Source organism: Gopherus flavomarginatus, chromosome 23 (assembly GCF_025201925.1).
Source record: "Gopherus flavomarginatus isolate rGopFla2 chromosome 23, rGopFla2.mat.asm, whole genome shotgun sequence".
Classification (NCBI taxonomy): Eukaryota; Metazoa; Chordata; order Testudines; family Testudinidae; genus Gopherus; species Gopherus flavomarginatus.
In genome coordinates this window covers 1466125-1483656 of record NC_066639.1, presented here as the reverse complement: position 1 = coordinate 1483656, position 17532 = coordinate 1466125, and the positions used below count along the sequence as shown (strand labels likewise).

The window sequence follows — 17532 nt, the reverse complement described above, 5'->3', positions numbered from 1 at the left end:
GAAAATAGATTTTTTTAAAAATTATGTTTTTAGTTTAGACCAGAGCTTTTTCTTTAACTTGGATTTTTTCATGTTAGTTAAATATTGGTTTAGTTTTCTAATATAAAATTGTGACAACTGATGTTAAGGCCTTAATTTATTATAATCTATTAGTATTGTGAAGCAAGGAGATTCTTTTCCCCAAGAATCAGGCAGCACAAACGATACTGAAGAGGTTTATTCACGGCACCAGGAAGACTGATGGACAGCTTCCAAAGTATGGTGTTACAGTAACCAGTTATGTACATTTTCTTATCAATTCATTTGCATTTATCTTGTATTTACAGAGACAAATATTGTTTCAGAAAGAGAATACTTAACATGTTTGTACTGTTCTTCCTCACTGAGAGGCTGAGTTACTGGGCGGACATCTGACCATTTAAGTTATCAAGTGTTTACAGCTGCCATTGTCCTTGGGCCTCAGGTAGGCCTGCTTGCTGGTTATGTGAGTTTCTAACTGAATTTGTAACTCTTGCCTAACAAGATCATTTACATTTATATATAAAAATAATATTCAAGTAGCACATGTTTGCTGCAGACGTTTCAAAGAAAGTCAGATGAATGAACTGGTTCCAGTCTCCTGGAACCGGAATTTGTTGAAGGGCTCAAACAGCTGCAGAGAAAATATTTTCTTCATTTCAATGAACCCAACTAGCTCTGTTCAGTGATAGGAGTTGAAAAAGCAGGAAAGCTTGTTTACCTCTTCAGTAAAAACAAGGTGTGAGAGGATGATCTATGCCAGCTCTAAAATCCTGAAGAACAGGGTCACCCAAAACAATCAATTCAGTTCACTAACTGTGGGTATTAGTTACTTTGTTTAACAAATCGGATTTAAATGTAAAATGTTTTTTTTTCTTCCCCATCCTGTTGTCTAGATCAAGTTACAGTGAGGATGAAGGTTCTCTCATCCTGTGCTACCTCCATAGGCAGCTCTTCTCTGCTCGGTTTGATCATTTTCTTCATTACTTTTCACATTCACAAGCTGGAATCAGGTAGGAATCCCATTGTTCCTACTGCTGTTTATAGGATTTGTTTTATCATAATGATTTATAAGTTGTGCCTATTCTATTCTTTTATACAAAACTGAACAAAAACTACAACAAATTCCAGATTCAGTCAATACCGGTAAAGAATAAGTCTCCTCTTCCTCCCCAGCCCTTCAGGAGGAGTAATGCCTACCCACCGAACACGACACAACTCATTATCTCTATCTCTCTAGGTACTTATACGGCTTTCATCACCATAGTATCTGAGCTCCCTACGTTACATCCTCTGTGACCTAACCGTTTGTCAAACACCCAGGCAGCCTGGCCTGAAGCTGAAGAGATTTGGGCTCAGTGAGACCAAGTAGTGACCCAGTCCCACTAAAAACAGGACGAGGGGGGTAGAGTTGAAAAACTCAGATCACCCTACCCATTCATTGGGCACTGAAATGTCTCTATGGCATATTAAAATTAATATAAGTGAAGTTACCAGTGACACCTATACCAAAGCTTGCCTATCACTTTCTAATACAGCCCACCTTTTCAGTTGCTTGTAACTTTGCTAAATTTTAAATGTTCAGGCTGTAAATTTGCATGCCAGGTGTCTTGGACCATTGAAGTTTGGACCATTAAATCTGTCATTTATATTGTTTTTTCCTTCTAAGTTTGTTTTTTTTGCTTTGGTGCATTTGACAGCCCAGTTCAAAGTGAACGGTCCTGGTCACCCTGTAACTGCCATTGTGGGTAAGGCTGTTGTGTTACCCTGTTACCTGTCCCCCAGGATGAGCGCTGAGAACATGGAGGTGAGATGGTTCCGATCTGAGTTCTCTTCAGTTGTTCACCACTATCATGAGTTCAGGGATCAGTATGGGCAGCAGATAGCAGAATACCATGGAAGGACAGAGTTATTGAAAGATGGCATCCTGGATGGGAATGTTTCCTTGCAGATTCTTAATATCAGAAGCTCTGATGAAGGACAATACAACTGCTTTGTTCAAGATGGTCTTTTTTATGAAGAATCTTTGTTGGAACTGAAGGTAGCAGGTCAGCAGTTCATGCCTTATTATCTTATGCCATTGTGTATTATCTTAGTGTGGGCTGCAGGTTTTATTCTTTCCTACTGCCACAACTGTGACTAACAACTTGTGAATTATTGCAGAGTAACACAGTGTGTCTAGATTTCACCACACGGCCACAGTCATATACTTTGGGAAAGATGTTGAAAACTTTCCCAACATTTTGTTAAAGACATTTGCAGAATGGGCAAGAGATTTCCTTGCCCAAAAGAAATTCTTGATTGACTCCAAAAGGGGCCCTTAGTTAGGAGGGAAAGGACTTGTAGACAAATACAGGTCTGGTTTACACTAGACAATTAGGTCAGTTTAACTACATCACTCAGGGGTGTGAAGAATATATCCTCCCTCCTGCCCCGCCCCCCACCCCCGAGCAACATAATTAAGCTGACCTAAAACTAATGTCTGCACTTGACAGTTTTAGTGCAAAAAGTCAGGTGTTTGTGCAAAAACCACGCTAGCGTCTTCACTGGAAATCCACCCTAAACTGCTGAGATTCAGTGCAAAAATAGAACCACCCTAACAAGAGTCTTTTTGCTTTTTGTGCTGATGCTTTTGGCTGATGTACCAGTGAAAACTCTTGATTGCTTTTACTGATCTAATTGCCCTCCAGAACTGTCCCAAAATGCAGAGTGGGAGTGGCAGCTCTTTGAAGCTTGAAGGTCTGAGCTCCTCTCTTTTAGTTCTGTTCTAACAGCCGGTGCTGTCACTGCACCAGGACACAAAACAAATTATTATTGTGGAATGCTCCTGCTGCCTCCCACAATGCGAACAGAGGCAGGTAGACAGAATGTGCTGTGCAGAGTCAGGGAAGGAGGCAGGGGCTGAGGTCAGGGTCTTCTGTCCTCCTGCCTCAGGACTGGTGGCTTCCAGGGGCTGTCACACACACACACACACACACACACACACATCCATCCCTGCCACAATAATGATGTGCTTTATGTGCTGGAGCAGTGCATAGTGGGATAGGTACCAAAATGCACTCCTCTCAGTGTGATGCAAATGCTGCATATGTAAACATGCTCTGATGCCTGTGGAAAACAATGTGAACACAAACCAGTGTTTTTCTTTTAGAGCTTCTCTATCACTGACAAAAGTGTCAGTGAAAAAACTTTGCAAGTATAGACATAGCCTAAGTCTCCATGCAGACAGAACTGGGTCAACAGAAGAAATCTTCTGTGAACTAGTTACTGCCTCTCGGGGAGGTGTATTACCTATGATGCCGGGAGAAGTCCTCCCTTTGGCATAGGTAGTGTCTACACTGAAGTGCTACAGCAGAGAAGCTGCGCTGCTGTAGCATTTCAAGTGTAGACAAGCTCATGGCCTGCCAATTTCTCTGCCGTCATCTTGAGGATGTGTGGCTAAGGTGGGACTGCTAGGTTTATGTGGCCTTCTGATGTGACCACTACTGATTGTTATTTAGTGGTACAGTCAAAATCACCTGCAGCTTTCTGATTGGCTGAGGCCATATGATGGGGGCGGGGGTAGAAGTTTTGTATTTACCACTCGTAGATAAGGCTGAGATTTGTCCCCTGCTGTTTTGACACTGTAACCATGGAGCAAGTTAGATTTATTAATTTAAAAAGCAAACCAACAAAATGTCTATCCAATGCACTAAAAATGGATTTTTGAAAAAATCGTATCCCATTTAGATATTTAAATGAAATGGCCAAATTTCCCAATGTGTTCAACATTCCATTGCTCTTGGGCTGAGAGGGCAATATGTCTTACTGACTCAGCGAAATTATTTTAAATATTTGTTTACATGTTCTCCTGTGTACGTGAGTAGTGGGAATTCACAGATTCCAGTATTCATTTATCCCTTTTGCATTAATAAGTGATCTCTAGTGAGAGTAAGGGATCCACAACCTATCTCTCATCCTTTTAGCTTTTAAGCTAACTCGTGGAATTAACACACACTTATGTAATTTTCTTCTAGGTTTGGGCTCCAATCCTCTTATCTCTGTGGATAGTTATCAGGATGGAGGGATCCGGGTGCTTTGTCAATCAACTGGGTGGTATCCAGAGCCAGAGGTACTGTGGAGAGATCTCAATGGGCAAGAATTATCATCGCTCTCTGAAGCAAAATCCCTGGGGGATAATGGCCTGTTTGAAACAGAAAATGCCGTTGTTATAAAAGAACATTCAAACCAAAACTTGTCCTGTTGGATCAGAAACACCTTTCTCAATCAAGAAAAGGAATCAACAATTTATATAGCAGGTCAGTTATCAGCCAATTTGCCATTGAACTCTAAGAATCTCTGAATACCAATGAATCAAATCAGGCCTGTTCATTCACAGATAAATAATTGTTACAGCTGTGTTGGTTGGAGTCATTTTTAAAATCAGTTTCTGGTCTTTAGTGTAGATGACGTGATGTTTTCACTGTTATGACACAGAAGTCTTGACGAGGAGTTTTTATTTATTTGTGTGCAATACAAAAAAAAAATTTGACTTTGTCCCTGCTTCCAAATTAATGCAAATCCTGGGGTTTTGTTTTGCAGATCACTTTTTCCCAAGACTGAATCCCTGGATGGTGGCTCTGTGTGTGATCCTGATGGATTTGTTTGGTGTCAGTGGCCTCACTGTTTATTTATTGAAAATTAAAAAAGGTAAATGTTATAGGAGAAAATATAGTGAAATTAACAAGAAATGTTCTTCTAATAAACGAAAAAAGAACCAGAATGAAATTTTTGACTGGGCCAAGCAGGGAAAACAGATAGCTGCACTGCCCTACTCCCCGCCCAATCAGTGGCACAGAGAAGGAAATATTATTGAAGTGTCTCTTTGCTCCAGGGTGTAGTGATTTGCATCAGCCCATTACCGGGCACAGAGAGCGTCTCCCCCCAGAATTTCCTTTTCCTCATCTGACAAGTAAATATTTGGTTGAAAGTGAGGTCATTATAAAGAGTGTGTGTAATTTTATTTTGAGAGCAGTTGTTTGTCATTTCATTTAATGTTAAAAAGGAATTGTGATGAGATGAAACCTGATAAATTTCACCCCAAAAGGTTATATGAAAAAGTTATACATAGTAGAAAGTAGGGGATTAACAGACATCAGCTCTCATCCTAAACTTGAGTGCTGGCAATATGAGAAAAGGAAGTGGAGAAAGGAAAACCTTTTTCTCCTGGCATTGAGAACATTAAACCTATCAAAAGCTCATGAATTATATAATCACTGTGTGACTTTCACAAAACTCAGACAATTGCATAATAAAGAGAAAAAAATCTTAATAATTTATATTTATTTCTGTTTATTTTAGGAGAATGGGATAGAGAAATTGGTAAGTCTCATATTCTTTCCTCCAACAAGTAAATCTTTTGTACAACCTTGTCTCCTCAAGTTTAATTATTTAATCTTTTGAATATTTATCTCTAGTGTAGACACAAAATTAGTAAAACGTGAATGAAATGTTTTCCAGGTTCTAGGAATTGAAATGAAAACACTCCTTTCAGTCTGCATTAACTAAAAATATTCCAAATTCAATTTTATATATTCTGTTTGCTTTATTTATGTGTGTTTAGGGGAATATCTTTTAAAATATTTAGTTCAATTTTTCTCTTAATTGAACATCTCATGTGAAGTACTTTGCTGCTAGTTCTTAGCCTGTTTGCCAGAAGCTGGGAATAGGCAAGAGGGGATGGATCATTTGATGACCTGTTCTGTTCATTCCCTCTGGGGCACCTGGCATTGGCCACTGTTGGAAGACAGGATGCTGGGCTAGATGGACCTTTGGTCTGACTCATTGTGGCCTTTCTTATGTAATCGTCTTATTATTAATTAATAATAATAATAATAATAAACAGACATCAACTTGAAAGTCATATGAAATATCAGAGATAATGAATTGATAACAATTCAGTTAGGTAATGGGAAACCATAAAGAAAACATTATTTATAATGTATCTTCTCTGAGGGTGAAATTCACTCAGTGCTGGAGGCACCATGAAGTGGGGGACCAGGAACATTGTGCACCCCCAAATGTCCTTTTCCCTCATCTGACAAGTAAATAGTTTGGTCAAAGTTGAATCATCACAGAGACTGTGGGTAATTTCATTCGGGAGCAGTGATTTAATTTGATTTTTTAAAATACATTGGGATTAAGCCAGGGGTCTAAAACACGCGGCCCGCGGGGTTATTTTCTGCGGCCCACGAGCTCCCCATGGTCCCCCCGCCCTCCCCAGTGTTTACCTAGAGCGCACTGGGGGCAGGGTAGGCTCCCTCCCTCCCTCCCTGCTTGCCTGCCCTGTCCCCGCACCGCTCTGGGAAGCAGCCAGAATCTGGGGGAGGCAAGGAACTGGGGTCTGTGCGTTGCGCTTGCTTCAGGCACCTCCCCCAGCAACTCCCATTTGCCGCCCGCGTGTTTTAGACCCCCAGAGCAACACACAGACCCCAGTGCCCCGTCTCCCCCAGGTTCCAGCCGCTTCCCAGAGCAGTGCAAGGGAGCCTGCCCTGCCCCCAGTGCACACCGGGCCAGAACCACCCCCCAACCTCTCCTGAAGCCATACCCCCTGCTGCACCCTTCACCCTGACCCCTTGCCCTGAACCCCCTGCCACACCCCGTACCCCTCCTACACCCCAACTCCCTGCCCTGAGCCCCCTAACCCCCTGCACTAAGCCCCCTTCCACTCCCCGCACCCCTCCTGCACCACAATGCCCTGCAGCACCCCTCACCCCTCCTGCACCCCACATCCCAACTCCCTGCCATGAGCCCCCACCGCACACCACACCCCTCCTGCACCCACTGGGGGCAGAGAGAGGGCGGAGCTGGGGTGGGAATTTTGGGGAAGGGGTTGGAATGGGGGCAGAGAAGGGGAGGAAAGAGGTGGGGCGGGGCGGGGCTTCATGGAAGGGGAGGAGTGGGGACGGGGCCGAGGTGTCAGTGATGCGGCAGTCAGACAATGTACTAGTCCTCGTGTGGCCCTCGTGGTCTTCTGAGTTTGAGCCCCCTGGATTAGACTAAACCTGACAAATTTCACGTCACCAGACGCACAGGGAAATGTTACGAAGGTTCCCCTCTGCTCCAGTGGGTAGTGATCTGCATCACCCTTGACCAGGCACGGAGTATTTCTCCCGCAGAACTGCCTCAATTCAACTCACTCATTGGAGCACTTAGGGGGCAGGCTGGGGGGAAACAAAATCGTATCCAGTCTTCACTCTTTTCTGCCCCCTCCCCACCCACTGTTCACTTATTCCCTCCTCCATACCAATAGATTTGGGGAGTTAGAAGTGTCCTTTTCCTTCCTCTGACAAGTTAATTTTTTGTACAGAATTGAATCATCATAAAGATTGTGTGTGATTTTCGTTTAGGAGCAGTTTGTCTTTGCATTTAATGTTGTAAAGAAATTGAGAGGAGATTAAGCCTCATAAATTTTATGACCAGTAGATAATATGAAAAACGTATACACACTAAAAAACAGGGGTTTCCAAAGAAATGAGCTCTCTGTCTTAACGTGAGTCCTGTCAATAGTGAGAAACAACAGGTAAGAGATGGAGAAAGGAAAACCTTTTTCTCTTGATGTTGAGAACATGAAACCCTTCAAAGAGCCATCCGATAAACAGTTCCTGTGCCACTTTCAGAAAAGTCAAACAGCTGACTCTCCTAGTAAAAAATACTCCTAATAATAATGTATATTAATTTTCTTCTTTTTTTTTACGGGAACACGATAAAGCAATTCGTAAGTGTCATACTCTTTCCTCCGACAAGGAAAAGGTCGTACAAATTTGTCTCCCTATAAGACTGTGGTTTATTTAATTGTTTACTATTTTGGGTGGGATTTTTTTAACCAGCAAAGGATTAAAACCCTGATGCTGCACCATTAATATTGGTTAGAGCTTTGCCAATGACTTCAGTGAGTGTGGGATCAAACACCACCTGCCCAAGTCATATCACTGAAACAACAATGCTGACCATTTGCGGGTCAGAAATTCCATTCTTTGCACCAGCATAACTCTGAGCAAAGCTAATGGAATATGTGATATACGAGGCGTCACACTGTCTGGAGTGAGTTAGGAGTGTGGGCACATCACAGAGAGAAGACTCATAGACTCATAGACTCTAGGAATGGAAGGGACCTCGAGAGGTCATCGAGTCCAGTCCCCTGCCCTCATGGCAGGACCAAATACTGTCTAGACCATCCCTGATAGACATTTATCTAACCTACTCTTAAATATCTCCAGAGATGGAGATTCCACAACTTCCCTAGGCAATCTATTCCAGTGTTTACTACCCTGACAGTTAGGAACTTTTTCCTAATGTCCAACCTAAATCTCCCTTGCTGCAGTTTAAGCCCATTGTTTCTTGTTCTATCATTGGAGGCTAAGGTGAACAAGTTTTCTCCCTCCTCCTGATGACACCCTTTTAGATATCTGAAAACTGCTATCATGTCCCCTCTCAGTCTTCTCTTTTCCAAACTAAACAAACCCAATTCCTTCAGCCTTCCTTCATAGGTCATGTTCTCAAGACCTTTAATCATTCTTGTTGCTCTTCTCTGGACCCTCTCCAATTTCTCCACATCTTTCTTGAAATGTGGTGCCTAGAACTGGACACAATACTCCAGTTGAGGCCTAACCAGCGCAGAGTAAAGCGGAAGAATGACTTCTCGTGTCTTGTTTACAACACACCTGTTAATGCATCCCAGAATCATGTTTGCTTTTTTTGCAACAGTATCACACTGTTGACTCATATTAAGCTTGTGGTCCACTATGACCCCTAGATCTCTTTCTGCCATACTCCTTCCTAGACAGTCTCTTCCCATTCTGTATGTGTGAAACTGATTGTTCCTTCCTAAGTGGAGCACTTTGCATTTATCTTTATTGAACTTCATCCTGTTTACCTCAGACCATTTCTCCAACTTGTCCAGATCATTTTGAATTTTGACCCTGTCTTCCAAAGTAGTTGCAATCCCTCCCAGTTTGGTATCGTCCGCAAACTTAATAAGCGTACTTTCTATACCAACATCTAAATCGTTGATGAAGATATTGAACAGAACCGGTCCCAAAACAGAACCCTGTGGAACCCCACTTGTTATACCTTTCCAGCAGGATTGGGAGCCATTAACAACTACTCTCTGAGTACGGTTATCCAGCCAGTTATGCACCCACCTTATAGTAGCCCCATCTAAATTGTACTTTCCTAGCTTATCTATAAGAATATCATGAGAGACTGTATCAAATGCCTTACTAAAGTCTAAGTATATCACATCCATAAATAGGGCACAAAACCCCAAACTGAGAGCGCTATATTTAGATTTCACCAGCCAAGGAACAAGTGAAAGCCCCTTAGGCACTATAAGCCCAAAGCCAGAAGTCACAGACAGTCTCCTTGGTACTCTGGTCCATGTACCACCCCAGCAAACTAGACTATGTGATAGATGGTTGCTTTACTCCAGATTATACCCAGTCCCAAAAGACCAGTCTCTCTCCCAGATCAATTTGCATTTTAGATCTCATACCAAAGAAAATGCTTGCTGGCAATCCTATAGTAAACTAACAAAGGATTTATTAAGTAAAGAAAAAGAAATGAGGGTTTTTGAAAGGTTGGAGCAGGCACAAATAAATGCACAAATGAGTTAGTCCATAGTTTCAAAAGGGAAGAGAGGTGTAGTAATCTGCCAGTTTCCAAATGTCTTTTAGGGCTAACCCAGGGTAACTCCAGGATTGCTGGTTTCTGGTTCAGTAATTCTAGCCCTGTTGGAATCCAAACAGGCAAGAGATGAATATTTTTCCTTATAAGCATTTTTAAAAAATCATCTAACAGAATCCAAGCTGACAGGACAGCATACACAGGTCACCTGTTTGTAGACTCATAGAATATCAGAGTTGGAAGGGACCTCAGGAGGTATCTAGTCCAACCCCCTGATCAAAGCAGGACCAACCCCAACTAAATCATCCCAGCCAGGGCTTTGTCAAGCCTGACCTTAAAAACCTCTAAGGAAGGAGATTCCACCACCTCCCTAGGGAACCCATCCCAGTGCTTCACCACCCTCCTAGTGAAAAAGTTTTTCCTAATATCCAACCTACACCTCCCCCATTGCAACTTGAGACCATTGCTCCTTGTTCTCTCATCTGCTACCACAGAGAACAGTCTAGATCCATCCTCTTTGGAACCCCCTTTCAGGTACTTGAAAGCAGCTATCAAATCCCCCCTCAGTCTTCTCTTCTGCAGACTAAACAACCCCAGTTCCCTCAGCCTTTCCTCATAAGTCATGTGCTCCAGCCCCCTGATCATTTTTGTTGCCCTCTACTGGACTCTTCCCAATTTTTCCACATCCTTCTTGTAGCGTGGGGCCCAAAACTGGACACAGTACTCCAGATGAGGCCTCACCAATGTCGAATAGAGGGGAATGATCACATCCCTCGATCTGCTGGCAATGCCCCTACTTATACAGCCCAAAATGCCGTTAGCCTTCTTGGCAACAAGGGCACACTGTTGACTCATAGCCAGCTTCTTGTCTACTGTAACCCCTAGGTCCTTTTCTGCAGAACTGCTGCCTAGCCAGTCGGTCCCTAGTCTGAAACAGTGAATGGGATTCTTCCATCCTAAGTGCAGGATTCTGCACTTGTCCTTGTTGAACCTCATCAGGTTTCTTATGGTCCAATCCTCTAATTTGTCTAGGTCCCTCTGTATCCTATCCCTACCCTCCAGCATATTCTACCACTCCTCCCAGTTTAGTGTCATCTGCAAACTTGCTGAGGGTGCAGTCCACGCCATCCTCCAGATCATTAATGAAGATATTGAACAAAACCGGCCCCAGGACCGACCCTTGGGGCACTCCACTTGAAACGGGCTGCCAACTAGACATGGAGCTGTTGATCACTACCCGTTGAGCCCGATGATCTAGCCAGCTTTCTATCCACCTTATAGTCCAATCATCCAGCCCATACTTCTTTAACTTGCTGGCAAGAATACTGTGGGAGACCATATCAAAAGCTTTGCTTAAGTCAAGGAATAACACATCCACTGCTTTCCCCTCATCCACAGAGCCAGTTATCTCCTCATAGAAGGCAATTAGGTTAGTCAGGCATGACTTGCCCTTGGTGAATCCATGCTGACTGTTCCTGATCACTTTCCTCTCCTCTAAGTGCTTCAGAATTGATTCCTTGAGGACCTGCTCCATGATTTTTCCAGGGACTGAGGTGAGGCTGACTGGCCTGTAGTTCCCCGGATCCTCCTCCTTCCCTTTTTTAAAGATAGGCACTACAGTAGCCTTTTTCCAGTCATCCGGGACCTCCCCCGATCGCCATGAGTTTTCAAAGATAATGGCCAATGGCTCTGCAATCACATCCGCCAACTCCTTTAGCACCCTCGGATGCAGCGCATCTGGCCCCATGGACTTGTGCTCATCCAGTTTTTCTAAATAGTCCCAAACCACTTCTTTCTCTACAGAGGGCTGGTCACCTCCTCCCCATACTGTGCTGCCCAGTGCAGCAATCTGGGAGCTGACCTTGTTTGTGAAGACAGAGGCAAAAAAAGCATTGAGTACATTAGCTTTTTCCACATCCTCTGTCCACTAAGTTACCTCCCTCATTCAGTAAGGGGCCCACACTTTCCTTGACTTTCTTCATGTTACTAACATACCTGAAGAAACCCTTCTTCTTACTCTCAACATCTCTTGCTAGCTGCAATTCCAAGTGTGATTTGTCCTTCCTGATTGCACTCCTGGATGCCTGAGCAATATTTTTATACTCCTCCCTGGTCATTTGTCCAATCTTCCACTTCTTAGAAGCTTGTATTTTGTGTTTAAGATCAGCAAGGATTTCACTGTTAAGCCAAGCTGGCTGCCTGCCATGTTTACTATTCTTTCTACGCATCGGGATGGTTTTTTCCTGCAATCTCAATAAGGATTCTTTAAAATACAGCCAGCTCTCCTGGACTCTTTTCCGCCTCCCCCCTCACATATTATTCTCCCAGGGGACCTTGCCCATCAGCTCCCTGAGGGAGTCAAAGTCTGCTTTTCTGAAGTCCAGGGTCTGTATTCTGCTGCTCTCCTTTCTTCCTTATGTCAGGATCCTGAACTCGACCATCTCATGGTCACTGCCTCCCAGGTTCCCATCCACTTTTTGCTTCCCCTACTAACTCTTCTCTGTTTGTGAGCAGCAGCTCGAGAAGAGCTCTGCCCCTAGTTGGTTCCTCCAGCACTTGCCCCAGGAAATTGTCCCCTACACTTTCCAAAAACTTCCTGGATTGTCTGTGCACCGCTGTGTTGCTCTCCCAGCAGATATCAGGGTGATTAAAGTCTCCCATGAGAACCAGGGCCTGCAATCTAGTAACTTCTGCTAGTTGCCGAAAGAAAGCCTCATCTCATCCCGCTGGTCTGGTGGTCAGTAGCAGACTCCCACCACGACATCACCCTTGTTGCTCACACTTCTAAACTTAATCCGGAGACTCTCAGGTTCTTCTGCAGTTTTATACCGAAGCTCTGAGCAGTCATTCTGCTCTCTCACATACAATGCAATGTTCATGTTGGGAAGGTGGAAGAATGCACTTAAAGTCTTTGATCCTTGATCTCGCACAGTGGCTTATTTGCTTTCAATGCACAGGAATTGACTCCGTCATGTTAGAGTCCTTCATGTGCATTACCCAAGGCTTCATCCCTGTTTGAGGAGTTACTATGGGCTTGTCTTCACTACCGGGGTACGTCAACCTAGGTTACGCTACTCCCGCCATGTGAATAACATAACTGGAGTCGACGTAGCTTAGGTCAAATTACTGCGGTGTTTTCACTGTTCTGCATTGATGGGAGACATTCTCCCATACTCTTCTGGGGGAGCTGGAGTACTGGAGTCGATTGGAGGGCGCTTTGCTGTCAATCTAGTGGGTCTTCACTAGACCAGCTAAATGGACACTTGCAGCAGCGTTGATCTCCCCAGTAGTGAAGACAAGCCCTTAGTCACAGAGGTTTACGATGCAGATACTTGCTATCACTTTATAACATGGGATATAGATAATTCAGAGCAATATCTGCAGCATAGCACAAGATTTTCATGAAGTCTAAACACGAAACACATCCTTATGAGCTGAACATACAGGTGAGCTGGTCTGTTTCCTGCTATGAAATTGTCAGTTCTTATCTGACACCTATAGCCTCGGCAAGAGCTGGCACCTGGTATAACAGTGCATCCGACGAACACTCATGCTCCAAAACATCTGTTAGTCTATAAGGTGCCACAGGACTCTTTGGTCCAGACTAACACGGCTACCCCTCTGATACTTGGTATAACAGTGTCACGCAGGAAGCAGAAGTGAGCTCCCATGGCTTGACTTTTTAAAGGTATTTAGTCAGTTAACTCCCATTTAAATCAGTGGGTGTTAGGCAGCTAAATAACTTTAAAAATCTGGCCCTAATTCCACAAGGAATTCAAAACTTTCAGAAATGTGAATCCTTGAGATTAGTCGGTTACTTTTTGACACTTATCTCTAGCGTAGCCACAGGGTTAGTAAAACAAGAATGAAATGTTTATTATCTAGGGGCCAGGAATTCATATAATGGCAATACTCCTTGAAGTCTGCATTAACTGAAAATATTCTTCAATACTTTGTATTTATTTTTGTTTGATTTATTTTATTTATTCAGGGAATCATCTTCGTGCCATGAGTAAGTTTTCTCTTTTTCTCCAAATAAAACCTTTTCTATGAAATTGTATGCTGTTTTGTTATTTATTATTATTATTATTATTATTTTATTTTGAAAGAGATATCAACTTTAAAATCACATGAAATGTCAGTGTTAATGTATGGATAAAAAATTAGTATGAAGGTAATGGGAAAACATTATTTAAAATGTATCTTCACAGTGGGTGAAATTCACACGTGCTAGACCAGGGGTCGGCAACCTTTCAGAAGTGCTGTGCCGAGTCTTCCTTTATTCATTCTGATTTAAGGTTTTACATGCCCAGTAATACAATTTAACATTTTTAGAAGGTCTCTTTCTATAAATCTATAATATAGAACTAAACTATCGTTGTGTGTAAAGTAAATAAGGTTTTTAAAATGTTTAAGAAATTTCATTTAAAATTAAATTAAAATGCAGAGGCCCCCAGACTGGTGGCCAGGACTTGGGCAGTGTGAGTGCCACTGAAAATCAGCTTGCATGCCACCTTCGGCACCTGTGCCGTAGGTTGTCTACCCCTATGCTAGAGGCACCTTGAAGTGGGAGACCAGGAGGACTCTGTGTCCCCAACTGTCCTTTTCCCTCATCAGACAAGCAAATCGTTTCATAAAAGTTGGATCATCATACAGATTGTGTTTAATTATAGTTGTGGAGCAGTTGTTTGTCATTTCATTTAATGTTAAAAAGAAATTGGAATGAGACTAAGCCTGAAAAATTTCACCCCAATAGGTGATATGATAAAGTTATGCACAGTAGAAAATAGAGATTTGACAAAGACATGAGATATCAGCCTTAAATTTAGTGCTGAGAATAGTAAGAAATAACATACAAGAGAAGAAAAAAGGAAACCTTTTTTCTCCTGGTGTTAACAAGAAACCCCTCAAAGACTCATGAATTTTATAATCAATGTTCAACTTTCACAAAACTCAGAAAACTGGATAACCAAGGGGAAAATTATCCTAAGAATAATTGATATTTATTTCTGTTTATTTTTTAGGTGAATGTGATAGAGAAATTAGTAAGTGTCATAATCTCTCATCTAAAAGTAAAACTTTTGTACTAATATGTCTCCTCATGTTTTCTTCTTAACCCTTAAAAATTAATTCGTTAATCCTGCACACTAACATCAGTTAGAGCTGTGCCTTTCATTTCAGTGAGTGTGGGATCAAACACGAAATGCACAAGTCGCATCACTAGAAGAAAAATGCTGGTAATTTTAGGGCCGATATTATACCCCATGTGCATCTAAATTTCCCAGAAAAGCAAATGGGAATATGTAATATAATAGGAAACAGGCTTTGGCTAGAATTTTAATAGCTGTTGGCCACCTAAATTCCACTGAATTTAAATACCTACAGAAATCTGGTCCTAAATTCACAAGCAATTCAAAACTTTCAGAAGTGCAACTTCTTGAAAATAACCAGTTTATTTTTGATACTTGTCTCTAGGGGAGACACAAAATTAGTAAAAGATGAATATTTCATTATTATCAGTATTCTAGGAAAGGATAACATAAAAACAATCCTTTCAATCTGCACTTATGTAAATATTCCATGTGACCTTTTATATAGTTCCATTTGCTTTATTTACTTACATTGGGAAAATATCTTTAAAATATTTAGTTCAGTTTTTCTTCTAATTGAACCTATGCTTTGAAGTAGTATGCTGTTATTATTCATATTAATAATTGATAACAATAAATAATAATTAGTAAACAGACATCAACTGGAAAGTCATATGAAATATCAGAGATAATGAATTGATAACAATTCAGTATGTAGGTAATGGGAAACCATAAAGAAAACATTATTTATAATGTATCTTCTCTGAGGGTGAAATTCACTCAGTGCTGGAGGCACCATGAAGTGAGGGACCAGGAACATTGTGCACCCCCAAATGTCCTTTTCCCTCATCTGACAAGTAAATAGTTTGGTCAAAGTTGAATCGTCACAGAGACTGTGGGTAATTTCATTTGGGAGCAGTGATTTCACTTAATTTAAAAAATACATTGGGATTAGAGTAAACCTGGCAAATTTCACATCACCAGCTGCACAGGGAAAGAAATGTTGCCAAGGTTCCCCTCTGCTCCAGTGGGTAGTGATCTGCATCACCCTTGACCAGGGACAGAGTATTTCTCCTGCAGAACAGACTCCAGGCACGCAGTGGAGGAAGCACATGCCTGGGACAGCACATGCTAAGGAGTGGCATTCTGTCCATTCTTGGGGTGGCACAGTCCTAGTGGCCTTTTTTTCGTTTTTTTTTTTTTGCTTGGGGCAGCAAAAATGGTAGAGCCGGCCCTGACCAGGCACAGCGTATTTCTGCTGTAGAATTGCCTCAATCCAACTCACTTGAGCACTTGAGGAAGGAATGAGGGATCCAAAATCATTTCCACTCCCCACTGTATTCTCCCCACTCCCTGCCCAGCTGTGCTTTTATTCCCTCCTCCGTCCCAATGGACTTTGGGAATTAGAAGTGTCCTTTCCCTTCTCTGACAAGTTAATGTTTTGTGCAAAGTCAGACCGTCGTAAAGGGTGTGTGTAATTTTATTTTGGGAGCAGTTGTTGGTTATTTCATATAATGTTACTAAGAAATTGGGATGAGACTACGCCTGATAAATTTCACCCCTGCTGGTGTTATGAAAAAGTTCTACACACTAAAAAACAGGGGATTCAAATGAGCTCTCCACCTAATATTGAGTACTGATAATAGTGAGAAACAACAGGTAAGAGATGGAGATCAGAAAAGCTTTTCTTTTGGTGTTGAGAACATGAAACATCAAAGAGTCATCAGTTATGTAATTCTTGTTCAACTTTCACAAAACTCAGATGCTTCTAATAATGATTTACATTTATTTCTGTTTATTTTGTTTAGGGAAACGGGACACCGAAATCGGTAAGTGTCATACTCTTTCCTCCAACAAGGAAGAGGTTGTACAAATTTGTCTCCTGATAAGACTCTGACTTATTTAGTTACTTACATTTTGGGTGAGATTTTTTTAACCAGCAAAAGATTAAAATCCTGATGCTGCACCATTAACATTGGTTAATGCTAAGGGCTAGTATTTTAAGCTATTTGGACACCGAACTCCCATTCAAATCAGTGGGAATTGCGCAACTAAATACCTTTAAAAATCTGTCCCTAATTCCATAAGCAATTCAAACCTTTAGAACTATAAGTCCTTAAGAATAATTGTTGCATTCAGATATTTATCTCTAGTGTAGACACAAAATTAGTAAAACGTGAATGAAATGTTTTCCAGGTTCTAGGAATTGATATGAAAACACTCCTTTCAGTCTGTATTAACTGAAAATATTCCAAATTCAATTTTATATATTCTGTTTGCTTTATTTATGTATGTTTAGGGAAATATCTTTTAAAATATTTAGTTCAATTTTTCTCTTAATTGAACATCTCCTGTGAAGTACTTTGCTGCTAGTTCTTAGCCTGTTTGCCAGAAGCTGGGAATAGGCAAGAGGGGATGGATCATTTGATGACCTGTTCTGTTCATTCCCTCTGGGGCACCTGGCATTGGCCACTGTTGGAAGACAGGATGCTGGGCTAGATGGACCTTTGGTCTGACTCATTGTGGCCGTTCTTATGTAATCGTCTTATTATTAATTAATAATAATAATAATAATAATAAACAGACATCAACTTGAAAGTCATATGAAATATCCGAGATAATGAATTGATAACAGTTCAGTATGTCGGTAATGGGAAACCATAAAGAAAACATTATTTATAATGTATCTTCTCTGAGGGTGAAATTCACTCAGTGCTGGAGGCACCATGAAGTGGGGGACCAGGAACATTGTGCACCCCCA

The 17532-nt window shown here is 41.7% G+C and overlaps 2 protein-coding genes across 3 annotated transcripts in view; both read left to right on the top strand.

The window, feature by feature from the left end:
- The first annotated feature begins 357 nt into the window (after positions 1-357).
- Positions 358-17302, top strand: LOC127039434 (butyrophilin subfamily 1 member A1-like). 2 transcript variants are annotated; one of them, XR_007770961.1, is made up of 7 exons: positions 358-463; positions 915-1031; positions 1719-2066; positions 4035-4316; positions 4600-4707; positions 5362-5517; positions 16968-17302. XR_007770961.1 is itself a non-coding variant. In XM_050933186.1 (6 exons), exons 2-6 carry the CDS (start codon positions 932-934, stop codon positions 5409-5411), a joined length of 888 nt encoding a protein of 295 aa, XP_050789143.1. In that variant the 5' UTR covers positions 358-463; positions 915-931; the 3' UTR covers positions 5412-5927. The 2 variants fall into 2 exon arrangements, 1 of the variants encoding a protein (XP_050789143.1); XM_050933186.1 differs by lacking the exon at positions 16968-17302 and having other exon boundaries at positions 5362-5927.
- LOC127039442 (butyrophilin subfamily 2 member A2-like) overlaps positions 7760-17532 on the top strand; it is a 32166-nt gene continuing 22393 nt past the window's right edge. Inside the window, exons 1-3 of the mRNA XM_050933195.1 lie at positions 7760-7774; positions 13673-13693; positions 14706-14726. Of these exons, the coding sequence (XP_050789152.1) occupies positions 13690-13693; positions 14706-14726 (25 nt within the window). The 5' untranslated portion in view covers positions 7760-7774; positions 13673-13689. The remainder of the gene's footprint in view (positions 7775-13672; positions 13694-14705; positions 14727-17532) is intronic.

What these genes read in the sequence shown, in the direction of transcription:
- LOC127039434 (XM_050933186.1), top strand. Translation starts at nt 932, where the DNA reads ATGAAGGTTCTCTCATCCTGTGCTACCTCCATAGGCAGCTCTTCTCTG. An exon ending in CATTCACAAGCTGGAATCAG is followed by an intron (nt 1,032 to 1,718) that starts GTAGGAATCCCA and finishes TGCATTTGACAG; the next exon opens with CCCAGTTCAAAGTGAACGGT. An exon ending in TTTATTGAAAATTAAAAAAG is followed by an intron (nt 4,708 to 5,361) that starts GTAAATGTTATA and finishes TTATTTTAGGAG; the next exon opens with AATGGGATAGAGAAATTGGT.